Source organism: Emys orbicularis, chromosome 1, assembly GCF_028017835.1.
Source record: "Emys orbicularis isolate rEmyOrb1 chromosome 1, rEmyOrb1.hap1, whole genome shotgun sequence".
Taxonomy (NCBI): Eukaryota; Metazoa; Chordata; order Testudines; family Emydidae; genus Emys; species Emys orbicularis.
This window is the reverse complement of record NC_088683.1, coordinates 128,887,400-128,903,094: the sequence shown is the minus strand read 5'-3', so window position 1 is coordinate 128,903,094 and position 15,695 is coordinate 128,887,400. Positions and strand designations below refer to the sequence as shown.

Sequence of the window (15,695 nt, the reverse complement as noted above, 5' to 3'; positions counted from 1 at the left end):
TCTAGGTATTGCAGGAGTCTCACAATAGCAGGTGAAGTTCGCCATTTAAGTGTGATTAAATCCTACATTTCCATTTTGGCAACAACGAGCAGTACTTACCACTTTGTATTTAATTATATTGTGAAAGTCCTCTTTAGAACAGCATACTGTTACAGTTGTAAGTGTACAAGGCGTGTCCCATGACCTGCTCCACTCTTCCTTTTACAGCACCATTTAATGGGTGTATGGCTCCTTGCATCCATTGCCATTGGTAGGTTGCCAAAAAACAAGTTCAAATTGTTTCAGACCAGCTGAACACAACAGAAGCATAACAGTTCCATGTACATTAGGGAAATTTTGACCGGTACACACAGATAAACAATTTGAATCAGGAAAATGAGTAGACTATATACACACAGACTCCAAGAGAAGCCAGTCTATCTTCAACAACAAAGTAGCCAAAGTAAAATTTTTAGATTGCTAAGGGAGAAGGGTGTACACTCCCGTACTTATGCCACAAAGTTCAAATATTGATCCAAACATCCCTAAAAGCTTATACTGTTTGAAACGAGCACAATTTTTCTGTTTTTAATTCACACCATTAGGGGCACAATTTTTTTCAGTATAGAAGAGCTCGAATATCTCAGGGACTACTCCTTTCATATTTACACTCACACAATGTTCAAGGAGTGGCTACAGCAACTGCTTACACAAGAGAAATATTAGAAAGGAAGTTAGAAGCCAGCAATGGAAGCTATCCCTACTGGACACCTTTTGTTTCTTCTCCAACTCCTCTGATGCAACAACAACCAGCAGCTCCTCTTCAGGAGCATCTGCTTTTACAGGCACACTCTTTGTCATGAGAAACCTAGCATGCGTAGAAGCAGCCGGAAGCAAAGGGGTACAGCCAATCCCATATGACCTGCTAGCAGCCTGCAAGGAACCAGGAAGTCCATCAGGAATCACTACTGCTCCACAGTCCCATTTAACAGGATGCAGCTGGCAAGAAAACTGTATACTAGCTTGCAGCCAAAGAAGATAAAATACAGTCAAGTAATAAGTATGCCAAAGTGTCACAGTAGAAATGGTAATTAAACAGTATATACAGCAATGCAGGAGGTGAGCACTGGAACAACCTCAGAATGCACAGCACTTTGCTCACAGAACTCTGCACAGTGAAGCTCTATTTCCTGCAAAAGCCTCACAATAAAATAAGACCCCCTAATCTTGAAGATTTAGAGGAGAGAGAGGTTACCAAAAATATGCTGAGAAAGAATTTTCCCTTATTCCCCAGTAGGAATATACAAATTTACATTGTGAAGATGACAGCCCATTAGATACACATCTATGCATAAGAGAAGCTAAACTTAAAAAAAAAATTAGTATTTTGAAATAAAGGAAATGCATTAAATGTGCAGTGCCAGCAACACGAACACCAATTCTTAGTTTATAAATGCTTTGCATACCAAACTTGAGGCTATATAAGACGACTTTTAGGCTTTGACAAGTGACATGCTTTTACCATAATCAGTTCACTCAAAATATTTACACAACAGTATGGCTCAATTACTGTAAGTGTTTGATACAGAACCTTTTTCAAAAATATGATTTTATTCACAATCTAATAGTTCACTTTTGCAGCAAAATGCTGCCCCCTGCTGCTATGAATCTGGAACAGGTTGGCTATGAGTACCACTTCTGGTCTTCAGCTGTGATTGAGCAATATCTGCTAGGGCACTCTGTATCTTTTCTAGTAGCATATCCCCACGATAAACAACCTCTTCCAGACGGGCAGCTGCTTCATGGTTTTCCTCCTCTAACCGATACAGACTAGCAGCCTTTAAATACAAAAGAAAAAAAAGTTAGGCGATCTTGAACATCACATAAGGCAGAGTTTTCTTCAAGGGGATGGATGGAGGAGTTGTCCATGCCCGTGATGAAACACAGTAAGAGCCCCATCTTTAGCTCCTACATCAGTCATTCTCTGCTGGAGTCCATGACTATAATTTACCTATTATAAGTTTGCCATCTAAAAATGCACTCCTTGCGTGGAGATTAAATTCATCAACAAAAATAGATGTTTTTGTATCTCAGATTGCCAATTTTAGATTAACTCAATTTCAGCTTTCTTAACAAACAAAAATCAGAATCTTTGTCCCTACTCAAAAGAAATGAGTAAGTTGTAAGACTTTCAGATCTCACAGTGTTAATTACTTTGTACTACATTCCCCAACAAGCTCATCTTTGGAACTGTACAGCCAGTGCCCGCAGTGAGGGCCATTAGACATATACATGTGGAGGACAATGGGAATTAGAATCCAACTATTTGTTCAATAATTTAACTGTAAATCGTATGACATGTGATGGTAGCTAAAATATGGGCATTTATACTAAAGATGTGGTAATGGACTAGCTATCTGAACAGAAAAGTGAAAAAAAGTCATGTCTTGGGTGAACAAATGTGGCAGCCCTATCTATATGTTCAGCATACTGTCTGTGGCACACTGAACAAGAAATGCAGCTAAGGGTTACTTGATTAACAGCGAACATGCTACTGTTGTGAGAGTTACGCTGCTGGCGTGCTACGGACAGTTCAAAACTCAAACTGACCTATCAGCCACTTACATGTTCACAGAAATAAACCAATCAGTGATGTCATCTTCGAACTCGAAGGACGAACAACATCATTTAGGATAAATTCATAAAATCAGGTTTCAAGTCCAGCTACATTTTAAGTTACGCATTAGTGTCAATAAATATATATATTGCACCTTTAGAACCTCCACTGTTTTACTGAGGTAAGCGTTCAGCCAACTTCATCCATCCCTATAACATAGCCCCGTAAGAGTGGATTGTGATATTTGTTTGCGACAACACACCAATTTAAGAATGGAAATAAAGAATAAACAAAAAGCCATATCCAATTGGAAGTGTAACCAGAGGACAATTTGACCAGGACTAACATCTACAAAGGGGCCATGGAATCTTTAATTATCACAGGCATTGGTCAAGGTCTTTTTTTGAAAATGGAAATGCAGTGGCTGCTAAAAATCAGGCATAGGCACTGGTGCAATATCAGCTCAGAGGAAAGCATGCTGTCTACTGGGTCATCAAAACCAGTTTCTCTAGTTCAGTGGTCCCCAACCTTTTCCGTGGGGCGGGCGCCGAACGACTAGCCGCCGGACAAGCAGCTGCCGTGAAGCGGCAACATTTTGGCGGTAGCGCTTCTTGACGTTGGCGCTTCACGGCGGCATTTCGGCAACTGCTTGTCCGGCAGCCAGTAGATGGGCGCACATGGATGCCCGCGGGCACCACGTTGGGGACCCCTGCTCTAGTGCCTTGGTTTTCCCACACAAGTGTCATTAGGGTCAGATATGGCTCAGCTATGAAACATGACAAGATCAATCTGTGGTATGTCTGCAGATAACCTGAATAGATTTTAATCTTATTTATACGAACTGTGAAATTACACTGATGCTTACATGGTCTGAGTTTTTAATGTAACTAATATGTTTAGATACTACTATAACTAGAGATCTAGCAGAATATAGCACTTTTGTTCAATATCCTTAAACTATTTGAACAGTATTTATTAAGCCTTATTTATGCTTCTCCAGTTTAAGATATGTCTAATCTCTTTAGTAATCAGACTATCAACTCATCTCCAAGAACTGAAAATACAAAGTTTACTCATCAGTCTTAAAATTGCTTCAGTGTAGCATAGGGAATTAGGGCTTGTCTTTGTACACATATTTACACAAAGTAATTTAAAAACAAAAAACAAAAACACAGAAGCTAGGGCTAGGAAGGGCAAGAAAGGAGGGCCACCAAGCAAGACTTGCAGAAAGAGATGAGCATTGCAGTAAACTCTTTTGAGAGGTAGGACTGATTGCTGGAGAGACCCTAGCAGGATGCACATGGGCCCTTCGGAGGGAAAAAGGTTTGGGGAAGCAAGTTTGATCTGCTGACCTGCAGGAAGGTTTCCTTATGGAGCCAAGAAGTGGAAAGAACTGTAACATTTCAGAAATGCTGAAAGTCCTTTAGAAAATGAGTGGTCTAGACACAAAACAATAGGACCATGTCAGATACAGCATTTAAGTGAAACTCGCTTGTGACATGCTCTTACAGAGATTGGATGAAACCTGCTTTGAGAGAGCCAGAAAACATGCCAGTTTCTTTTAATAAGAGAAAAACAAAAGGTATATTAAAACAGTTGTGTGTTTAAATATTAACTGAAAAAAAACACATGGCTCTCAAAAGTAGTTTCAGATGGTGATGGAGAGGGCTGTTTCTTTAGGAGCCCTGTGAAAAGAAAAATGAATTTAATATAGCTCAGAGTTCCAAGATTTAAGCCTTCCCATCCTGCTTCAAGTTTTAAGTTAGGCTATGTAATATTTCCAATAAATGAAGTGGTTCATTACAGGTACTTTTTTCTTGGGGAGAGGGAGTGGTGGACAAAACATTCCCTCAAACTTTTTTTTTTTTTTTAAACTGAGCTAAGATTATATCCTTTACGCCACCTGCTACTTTGGGCTGGGATATCCAGAAGGGACTAAGAGGGTGGAGATTTTTTTGGTGTGTTTCAAGTATTTTAGATTTTAGTGATATTCTTACCTGCAAAGCTGCTGTTGATTCTTCACTAGGTAATGAATCTATTAAAACATCAATATCCTTAGCAGTTCGTGCAATCAATGCTGCAAACAACTGAGCATATTCTATTAAAAAAAAAATCAGATCAGACTATTACTATATCTATTACAATTTAGTTTACCTTTTTAGAGGAGAACTGTGATAAACTTAGTGCTCATTGAAGGAACAAATGACCTAGAATTTTACTCCGAATTCCAGAAGACTTACACTGATTTCTAACGCCAATGTATTCTAAAACTTTAAAAACCTCTTTCCTGTATTAAAGACAGTGGCAATATCTTCCATCTCAAACAAATCTAGTACATGCTAATGTTCAAAGATTGATTCTAAATCCTATCTTAAACAATCTAACCAATGGCATTGGAATAGCAGTCTCCTTACAAAATAAGGCAGCTCTTAAACCAATTACTGCATTCTAGCAGCATATCAAACATTCCAGTTACAATATGTTACATATTCTGGAGCATCGAGATGCTCTAATCCAGGGGTCAGCAACCTTTCAGAAGTGGTGTGCCGACTCTTCATTTATTCACTCTGATTTAAGGTTTCACGTGCCAGTAATACATTTTAACATTTTTAGAAGGTCTCTTTCTATAAGTCTATAATATATAACTAAACTATTGTTGTATGTAAAGTAAATAAGGCTTTTAAAATGTTTAAGAAGCTTCATTTAAAATTAAATTAAAATGCAGAGCCCCCCCAGACCAGTGGCCACGACCTGGGCAGTGTGAGTGCCACTGAAAATCAGCTCGCGTGCCCCCTTTGGCACGCATGCCATGGGTTGCCTACCCCTGCTCTAATCTTTCAATCCTTTCCTTGAATTTGGCCATTGTGCTAGTTAAAAAAGAGTAAGGATTAGATTAGGATAATGCGATTAAAGTGTGAAATTTATTAAATGTTTACACCAACTTGGTAACAGATCAAAAGAAGAAGGATTCTTAATATGGTTGCTTAATAGATTTACAACTACGACAATTAATTTTACCACTTAAACTTAAAACGCTTTTACTTTGTTAATGTACAAATGCACCTGGAAAAGCTTAGTTATCACTTTGTTAGTGACATGATTTTAATTTAACTTCTAAATAACATGAAAATGTGTGGCGTACTTTCAAAAGGATATTGCTAGTTTAAAGTCAACTCTGAATGAAAATGTTTTAAATCATGTTACATGTAAAACCCCAGGTTATTATAGCTAAAAAATTAAGAGGGAGAGCTGTATTTCCTCGGCTTACTTTGTACATTTGCCATACTTTTAGTCATATTCACTGTTTCCCGTTTGTATAGGTCTCTCACACAGCTACAACGGAGAGAAAATTTTAAGATAGGAAACAGACTATAAAACTCGGGGATAGGTGTAGTAAACTATATTTTCAAACTTGATTGTATTTCAAAATGACAATGTTTACTTAAATGTGTACTGTGCCATCACCATATATCACCTTGATATAGAAATATTAAAGTTCTACAGATTGTACTTAAGCTTTCAAAGATATCACTACCTGAAGATAAACTTACAGGGAGACTGATCTGCCAAGAAAACTGTGGCTTGTCTAGAATCTGGACTTTAACTTGAACAGTTACAATATGCTGAAATACAACTTGCCTTTTCTAGTTTAAGACTGTTAGATCAAGTCATCTTACATGATCTAATGTCTTTAAACCTTAAACAAAAACTTGGGCTCCTGAACCATCACTTAGCAGATACCAGTACATGGGACTGGACCAGCTGCCACTAGAAAGGGAGCAAGTGGAAGCTCTGCTTTTTGCACCTTTAACTAGCTCCTCACAGCTGTCTCCAATATCAGATGGCAAGCCCTTATAGGCCACTGTAGGATTGGTTGACAGTTTTCCAGAACTGCAACAGAGCATCATTTGTGCACTGTGCTAGCCTCAGTTGAGATTCCCGAGGTCAGGCCTAATCTGACCCAAGACACGTGTAAAATATAGGGGACTAAAGAGCCATTTAGGCATATAATGTGTCTTAACTAGAAAGCCATGTTTAAAAATATTCAAAAAATTAGGGCCATCCCGTGCATATAAATAAATATTTTTAAATATCACATATCCATATGACTGAGCTTTCTTCCCAGCTTGCTTTGTTTTTTCATATGAAGTATGATAATATTAGATCATATACTTTATCTTTAGAAAAATGGCCAGAATTAATCTATAAACAAGTACAGATGGAAAAGAGTTTTTGGTAAACTAATATGGATGTTAACTTTTATAACTGCAGACATTAGAGAGAAGGTATTATTCCAAAAACATTAAAAGCAAAAACATAGATAGACAGATAGATAGATAAGCTTTATACTCAAACTAATGTAAAATTTCACAAGACTAGTACATACTTGGTTTGGCTTTTAGAAACAGAAGTTTCCTGAACACTAAGAATCTCCTCATAACAGTTATCCTTATAAAATGACTGATGTTTGTATTATTAGATCTATATAAAAAAAGGACCATGAGACACACACATTTCTGTGCTTAGCTTTGTCAAAAAATATTTCACGTCTCAATCAATTCACTTCCCTACAGAATGTGCAATTATCCATAACTTGGCCTGAATCACAACTGTTACAACTTCCAAAGAAAGTTTCTTAAGCCTGAAGTTACTTAATTCTAAACTGACACTACTATTTTACTAGAGAGTAATCGTATTTAGTTAATGGACACACGTAAAACTGACCTTCTGTAGGATTAGCTGGCTGGTCTTTGTTTATCGCTGTCTGAATGTTACTGAAGGAGGCAGGTGGGCCACATTGCTGCAATACCCCAATGGCATTACAAAACTGATCTGCAAGCTACAGGCAAGATGAAATAGGTTTACACAATCATACTATCATTTTAGTCTGTATTTACAACACTAAAGATAGTCAGTTTAAACTTTTTGCCCCAACCACTATTACATAGAATTGCACTTCAATAAATATCAGAGGGGTAGCCATGTTAGTTTGAATCTGTAAAAAGCAACAGAGGGTCCTGTGGCACCTTTAAGACTAACAGAAGTATTGGGAGCATAAGCTTTCGTGGGTAAGAACCTCACTTCACTTCACCTCACTTGCATCTGAAGAAGTGAGGTTCTTACCCACGAAAGCTTATGCTCCCAATACTTGTTAGTCTTAAAGGTGCCACAGGACCCTCTGTTACTTCAATAAATGAAAATAGTTAATCCAAGTCTGTAGTGAAGATCCCAATCCTGCCTTCTGTGCAAGTGGATGACTCTAATTGCACTGGGACCCCATGACAATGCAACTGTCCACTCCCACAGATCAACTAGCAGGATCAGAGATTAATTAAGATGCTACCATTAGCATACTCAAGTCCAGGACAAAATTTTGGTTCCTAAATCCTGGCCTTTAGCAGCTCAGCCCGCTGCAGAGATAAAATGCTTTCTCCCATTCCCCTGGCCGCATGGATAGGTGCTACCCAGCCAGTTACTGAGCCCGGTGAAATTAAGTGGGAAGATTATTGCGATCAGAGATAGAGAGGGAGCAGTGTCCTCTCACCAGCACCTATCAGAGAGACTCGCTGGAGTAGAGTAGACACATGGCTTCATTCTCACACGGGCAAGTCCTTTTTAACAAAGCGTTCAGCCTCAAACCAGCCATTTCAAGAGGGAGCCGAAAGAGTGACTTAAAGAGCTTGCAGGGCTGCTCCTCTGGGGGCGACTCCCTGGAAAAGCAGCGTCCCCCCTCAGCAGCCCGGGACGGGGAAAAGCCCCCCACTCCACTGCCCCAGGAACGGGCTGCTCTGGCCATTCCTCACACTGGCAACAGCGAGCTCAGTGCTGGCGCGCGGGCGGGGAGAGGCGAGCCCCGGGGCGGCGCGAGCTCAGCGTGGGGCGCCCCCGCGGAGCTTCACAGGGGGAGGAGGGCGCGAGACCAGCCGAGAACGCTTAAAAGCCCAACGGCCTCCGCGTTTTGTTTTCAAACCGACTCCACCGTCATCCCCGCTCCGGGAGGGAGCAGACGCCTCAGGTTTGTTACCCCGCCCCCGCGGGGCCCAGAATCCCTCCCCCCAGGGCACGGGAACGACTCGGAGACGCAGGGACCGACGCGCGCTCGGCGCAGCACGGCGGGAACCGACTCGGTCTAACCCCGATCTGAGCCGCCCCGGCTCCAACCTCACCGAGTTCACCGCGTCCTGCAACTGCGTTAGCCGATCCGCCATGATCCTCCCCAGCTCCCATCCCGATTCCCTCCTGCCTATTGGACAGAGCCTAAGCGAGGCCGGGCTGCGCAGCCAATGGGCGCGCTTGGTGTTGGACGGTTGGGCTTGAGGGGGGAGGGGAGAGTAGGCGGGGCTTTGCGTTCTCTTTCGGGTCCGACTGTCGGCTGCGGCCAAGGTGATGCCTTGGCTGCTGCGGGGCGCGCGCCCCCTGCTGGTTGAGAGGCGAGTCGGCCAAGAGTCCCGTTGACTTCAATGGGCGTTGGATGAAGGGGCGGAGCACCCTGGGGGGGGGTCTGAGTGTGCCTAGCAATGAACACAGTCATGTGATATAAATAGGGACGGAAAGAAGCTGGCCCAGGATTGTTTTAAATCTCGCTGCCCAGGAATCACAATCACAACCTTTTTCTTGACTGAGTTGAGTTTGGACACAAGCAAGGCTCTCAGGCAGGGCCGGCTTTAGGACCTGTGGGGCCCGATTCGAATACCCAGCGGTGGTCCGGGTCGTTGTCGGCACTTCGGCGGCGGGGGGTTCGCTCCGCGTCTTCCGCGGCACTGAAGGACCCCTCGCCGCCGAAGACCCCGGAGAGGACCCACCCCCCCGCCGCCGAAATGCTGCCGGAGCGGACCGGCGCCGGGTGAGCCTAAGGCGTGGGGCCCTCTTACCCGCAGGGCCTGATTCCGCAGAATCAGGGGAATCGGCCTAAAGCCGGCCCTGCTCTCAGGTCCCGATTCTTTTAGTGACAAACGCAGTGCTTTGTGATGGCACAATTTGGCCCATCCTGCTGTCTTGCAACAGCCTTGAGCTAGGATGGAAGCTAAATTGTAGCTCGTCCATCGATGCACAGATTTGTCATTAATTTGCAGTGTTACCAACTCAGGCTCCAGTAGTCCAGTGAACACACCAGAATCTCAGATTAAAAAAAACAAGTTTCTACCCTTCATTCTCCCAGAGAAAAGTTGGAAAATGTGCCCACGGGATACCCTAATGACTCAGAAAGCACAAGGCAAATAAAAAGAACTCCGTATTCATTATTTTTAAAATAATCTCATGATTTTTAAGACAATCTCATGATTTTTGTATTTTTGGGATTGACAAAACTGAGCATGTTGTTGATAAACTCTCAGTCAACTAGGGCAATCATAGTTGTGCAAGTAGGTACAAAATCTTAGGCCTGGTCTACACAAGAAAATTAGATTAGTTTAACAGCATGGATCAGGGGTGTGAAAAATCCACACCTCTGAGCAGCGTAATTAAGTCAACCTAAATCCTCCTATAGCCAGCGCTAGGTCAAGCAAAGAATTCTTTCATCAACCTAATTACCACTTCTTAGGGAGGTGGATTGCTTACGTCCATGGGAGAATCACTCCCATTGGCGTAGGTAGTGTCTACACTGAAGCACTACAGTGGCACAGCTGTAGCATTTATTTAAGTGTACACAAGCCCTTAGAAGTTGGGGATGGAAGAGACATGTTAGGGCCAATGTAAGATTGTTTCCAAAGGCATGGCTACACTTGCAGATGTAGAGCGCTGTGAGTTAAACCAGCCCTCGGAGACCGCAGCAGAAAAAGCGCTGCAGTGTGTTCACACAATCAGCTGCAAGCACATTGGCGTGGCCACATTTGCGGCACTTGCAGTGGCATTGGGAGTGGTGCATTATGGGCAGCTATCCCACAGAGCACCTCTTCCCATTCTGGCGCTGTGGCTTGTGGGAAGGGGGCGTGCGGGTGTGGGGCATTCTGGGTCCTGTCCCAATGCCCTGTGATCCATCGGTTCGCATCTCAGCAATCCCTGTGCTTCTGTCCACATTTGGCGCCATCTTTCAACGTTTTTTGTACTGCGCGCGCTGTCTTCCCTTTCGGTCTGCGGGAATGGATCCCGAACTGCTGAGGAATATGCTGACGAATCTTGCCAGCACGTCACGAATTGCAGTCAAGTTACTCCTTAAGCTACAAACTGACAGCGAGGAGTCTGACGATGATGTCGACTCGCATAACGCATACAACATGAGATTGCTTGTGGCATTCACGGACATGCTCACAATGGTGGAACGCCACTTTTGGGCTCGGGAAACAAGCACTGAGTGGTGGGATCACATCGTCGTGGAAGTCTGGGAAGACGAGCAGTGGCTGAAGAACTTTCGGATGAGAAAAGCCACTTTCATGGGACTATGTGCTGAGCTGACCCCCACCCTGTGGCACAAGGACACGAGATTGAGAGCTGCCCTGCTGGTGGAAAAGCGGGTGGCTATTGCAATCTGGAAGCTGGCCACTCCAGACAGCTACCGATCAGTCGCTAACCAGTTTGGAGTGGGAAAGTCGACCATTGGAATCATGTTGATGCAAGTTTGCAGGACCATTAATCGCATCCTGCTCAGAAGAACCGTGACTCTGGGTAATGTGCATGACATTGTGGCTGGCTTTGCACAAATGGGTTTCCCTAACTGCGGAGGGGCGATAGATGGGATGCATATTCCAATTCTGGCACCAGCCCACCTAGCCTCCAAGTACATAAATCGGAAGGGGTATTTCTCTATGGTTCTCCAGGCGCTTGTGGATCACGGTGGACGTTTCATTGATATTAACGCAGGCTGGTCCAGAAAGGTTCATGACGCGTGCATCTTTCGAAACACAGGCCTGTTCAGGAAGCTGCAAGCCGGGACTTTCTTCCTAGACCAGATCAGCATAGGGGAAGTTGAAATGCCCATAGTGATCCTTGGAGACCCCGCTTACCCTTTAATGCCATGGCTCATGAAACCCTCACAGGGAGCCTTGACAGCAGCAAGGTTCAACAACAGGTTGAGTCAGTGCAGAATGACTGTGGAGTGTGCTTTTGGCTGTTTAAAGGGCCACTGACGTCTGTATGGGAAGCTGGACCTGGCCGATGACAACACCCCCACGGTTATATCCGCGTGCTGTACCCTCCATAACATTTGTGAAGGGAAGGGTGAAAGATTCACTCAGGCATGGACCTCGGAGGTTCAACACCTGGAGGCTGAATTTGAACAGCCAGAGAGCAGGGCTATTAGAGGGGCCCAGCGAGAGGCTGCAAGGATTAGGGATGCCTTGAGGGAGCAATCTGAGGCTGAAAGCCACCAGTAATGTTTGGTGCCCTGCATGGGAGTGAAGTGCAGTGGTTCCAATGTTAGTAGGAATCTGTGTTTACTACGTATGATGCACTGACTCGCAGTGCCTGTTGCTTTCCTAGGCTATGGTATCTTTTACTTAATGCAATAATAAAGAATGTTTTCAAAGCCAAAAAATTCATTTATTGAAAAGAAACACAACTGCTTGGGAAACAGAAAGGGCATGACTCATCTGTGCTGTTTGGGACGAGGGAAGGGGGTGGGGTGGGGAATGGGACAATCACAGATTTGCGTATGTCCTGTTATCATACTCAGCCTTCTTCTCTGGAGTGCTGTGCAATGAGTGCTGCACTTCAGGCTGGCTAGAATGGATGGTGATGGGGGTTGAGTGCAGTGGGTAAGGGTCGTAGTTTGCAGGGCTGGGTGGTAAAGCTACAGATGTTGGAGGCAGCTGGTGGTGATAAGAACCCGGATGTTGGGGAAAGTGGGTTGGCGGTGACATGGGGACACAAGGGAAAGAGTTTTGGGACAAAGGCTGCGGGGGGGGGGGCAGGCACGGAAGTGCTCCGCCTGCATTGCTACAAGCGCCTGTATCGAGTCCGCTCCGTGCTTTGGTGCAAGCGAGCTGCATTCTGCTGGCGGACCCTCCTTTCACTCTCCTGCCACTCCTGCACTTTTTGATTTTCGTTAAGGGACTGCTGCATTTCTTCATACAGCATGTCCTCTTTGCTTCTTCGCGGCCGCTTCCTGATTCTTTGGAGTCTTTTGGCCGTTGATAACAAGGACGACTGGGATCTCAAGATTGCATCTGTAAAGCCAAAATGCAACACTTAACAGAGGCAGCATTGTTCACACCAGACAGAGCAATGACTTGGCCATACTTAAAGACAAGCACAGTGTACACAATAGTAGAAATTGCCCATCCCAAAGTGAGTGCACATAACCCACAGGAGCCCCAAAATGGTGAGTAGACACAGGGGCAAGAGGGACTAATTGTTTCACGGCCGTACTGTCCTCTGGGGTTCTGTGCCTTGGGGAGAGCCAACAGCTGCAGGGGGCCCCTATACTGAACACTTTCCACAGGATGAGTTCGTCCTGGAAGATATCTCGCTGCTGAGGGTGATCTGGGAAGCAAGGGAGGGTCTTCTACTACAATGCGGCTTCCACCCTGGCCCATATGCAGCTTGCCTGTGTGCAGCAATGGTCCCCCTGCCTGTCACAGCACAGTGGCGTGGACATGTTAGCCTTACTGGGACAAGGAGCACAGTAGCTCTGCCAAGGAACTTGAGCAAGCGGATTGCCCAGCTTCTGCATGAGACCTTTGAAGAGATCACTGAGGCCGATTACCGCAATGTGAGAGAGCACATCAACACCCTATTCCGCATCTAGGCATGCATGCAGCCCTAACCCGCCTCGTCCCAAGAGCCCGCACCGAACAACTTCCTCCCAAAATAAAAGCCACTTATCGGGCACCTCCTCTGGTGTTTGTTCTTCCCCAAGCATTGTCCACTGCAACTGGCTACCTTCCTCCTGGCTTGAAAACAGCTCCTGGCTGCATGCATCTAGGGATGCCGGGCTGTCTCCCTCCTCCTCAGCACCCTCGCTCCCGCTTTCCTCCTCCTCTGCCTTGTTGAACTGGGCTCTGAAGTGTCCATGGTGGTCTTCAGAGTGGAGGTGGGGTAGCCCCCAAATATTGCGTCCAGCTCTTTGTAGAAATGGCAGGTTGCTTGGGCGGCACCGGAGCAGCGGTTTGCCTCGCGGGCTTTGCGGTAGGCATTCCGCAGCTCCTTCACTTTAACCCTGCACTGCAGTGCGTCCTGGTCATGGCCCCTTTCCATCATGTCCCTTGATATCTGCCCGAAGGTATCGTAATTTCTACGGCTAGAGCACAGCTGGGACTGGACAGCTTCCCCCCCCAAAACACTGATGAGGTCCAGCACCTCGCCATTGCTCCATACTGGGGATCGCCTGGCGCGTGGAGGCATGGTCACCTGGAAAGATTCGCTGAGAGCACTCCACGCCTTGCTGAGCAAACAGGAAGTGGATTTTCAAAATTCCCAGAGAATTTAAAGGGCGGGTCTGATGGTTGGTCACCTGAGGGCAGGGCAGTAGAGTTCAAAGTGATGACCAAAGTGGCTAGAACAGGCATTGTGGAGGCCTATCAGAGTGCATTAATAGACCAGGGCGTCTACACTGATGCCATGGTGCTCCAGCCGGGGTGCAGCAAGCGTTATGGTTCTCGTGGAGGTGGATTACCAGGAGCGCTCCAGCCACCGAGTCTGGGTGCTCTACGTGCCTCGCCAGTGTGGATGCGTCATGAGTTAGGGTGCCCGGGGCTGCTTTAATGCGCTCTAACTCGCAAGTGTAGCTAAGTCCCTACTGTATAATTACTTGTGTGTTTTCCAGTCTAGTTTCAGAGGTCTCATGTAATTTGGTTTCCACCTCTTTCCTTGGGAGATGATTCCACAGCCTATACATTTTACTAAATAAGAAACTTTTCTTGATATTCAGTTTACATTTTATCTATCTTAATTTCTTCTCATACTCCCACTTTTACTCCCTTGCACTATTATAAACAATTCTTTACCAGCCTTGGAGTTTACTCCCTTCAAATATTTGTAGACTGCTATCACAAATCCTCCTTAGTTGTCACTCAAGCAACACAATTTCAACATTTTTCCTCATAAATCAGTCTCTCCGACTCCATGATCATTTTCTTCTTTTCTGAACTCCCTTCAAATATCAATATATTTCTGGTAATGAGGTGCACAGAACTGAACACAAATATTCTAGAGTCACACCAGATCCTTAGAGAGTTTTGATGCCTCAGTGTTCAGCCCAAAACTACAATGACCTTGTTTGCTTCCACATTACCTTGTCTAACTTGTCTAATTTGCAGTCTGCCCTTACTAGCTACTATATGCAAAAGCATATAGCAGAAAAAAGTGCTGTATCTTAAATGCAAAGATATAATTCCCAACTGAGACTGAGGAGAAATGTTGTATCTACAAATAATATTGAATACTCAGCAGCCTCTGTGAGTAGAAAATGTTCTGAAATACAGGTCTGTCTCATCTTACGCAGGGGTTCCATTCCGCGGTTAGCGCGTAAAGCGAAAACCGCGTATAGCCAAAACCCCATTGAGTTCAATGGCGGGCGAAATCGCCCGCACTACAGGTATAGTATTAAAACTGTTGTTTTTCTCCTTTTTTGTTTTTTGTTTTTGCCGACTGCGTAAAGTTGAAATCGCGCATGTTAAATGCACGTAAGATGCGACAGACCTGTAACACTACATGTAATGTGTTCTAATGACCTGAGCAAAAGACTGGGCCCCAGAAATTCCTGATTTTGAATCCATGTGCTAACCCTTAGTCCCAGATCCTCAACAGTATTTAGGCATCTAACTCCCATTGATTTCAATGGCAGTTAAGCATCTAACTACCTTTGAGGGCCTGGGCCTCACTCCCTCTGTGGCTTTAGGCAAGTCATTTTGGGCCTGATCCAATGTTCATTGAAGTCAGTGGAAAGACTCCTGTTGACTTCAGTGGGCATTTGGTTAGACTCATAGGCCAGTGTTTTTAAACTTTAAGCTGAGCCCCCCTCTGAGTTACAATTTTTGGCTGCGCCCCCCCAACCCACACAAAAATAGACACATTCAAGGTTGGGTGCCCTACTGAGGTGAGTCGGAGGGGGGAGATGGTCCTCCCGCCCCAAACCCCCACTGCGTGGGGCTGGCCCAAGCCCCGCAGCACAGGGCTGGTGTTGCCGCTCCCCCACCCCGAACATTCCTCCATGCCCCCCTAATTT

At 44.9% G+C, this 15,695-nt stretch overlaps 1 protein-coding gene across 1 annotated transcript; it reads right to left on the bottom strand.

Moving 5' to 3' along the window:
* Window positions 1-1,000: 1,000 nt before the first annotated feature.
* MED21 (mediator complex subunit 21) lies at window positions 1,001-8,841 on the bottom strand. Its single transcript, XM_065402210.1, has 4 exons — window positions 8,764-8,841; window positions 7,322-7,436; window positions 4,594-4,694; window positions 1,001-1,817 (listed from the first exon to the last, which is right to left on the bottom strand). The coding sequence occupies exons 1-4, from the start codon at window positions 8,803-8,805 to the stop codon at window positions 1,641-1,643; spliced, it is 435 nt and encodes a 144-aa protein (XP_065258282.1). The 5' UTR covers window positions 8,806-8,841; the 3' UTR covers window positions 1,001-1,640.
* Window positions 8,842-15,695: the final 6,854 nt, after the last annotated feature.

What these genes read in the sequence shown, in the direction of transcription:
- MED21 (XM_065402210.1), bottom strand. Translation starts at nt 8,805, where the DNA reads ATGGCGGATCGGCTAACGCAGTTGCAGGACGCGGTGAACTCG. An exon ending in TGCAGGACGCGGTGAACTCG is followed by an intron (nt 7,437 to 8,763) that starts GTGAGGTTGGAG and finishes TCTTGCCTGTAG; the next exon opens with CTTGCAGATCAGTTTTGTAA. An exon ending in GCCAGCTAATCCTACAGAAG is followed by an intron (nt 4,695 to 7,321) that starts GTCAGTTTTACG and finishes TTTTTTTAATAG; the next exon opens with AATATGCTCAGTTGTTTGCA.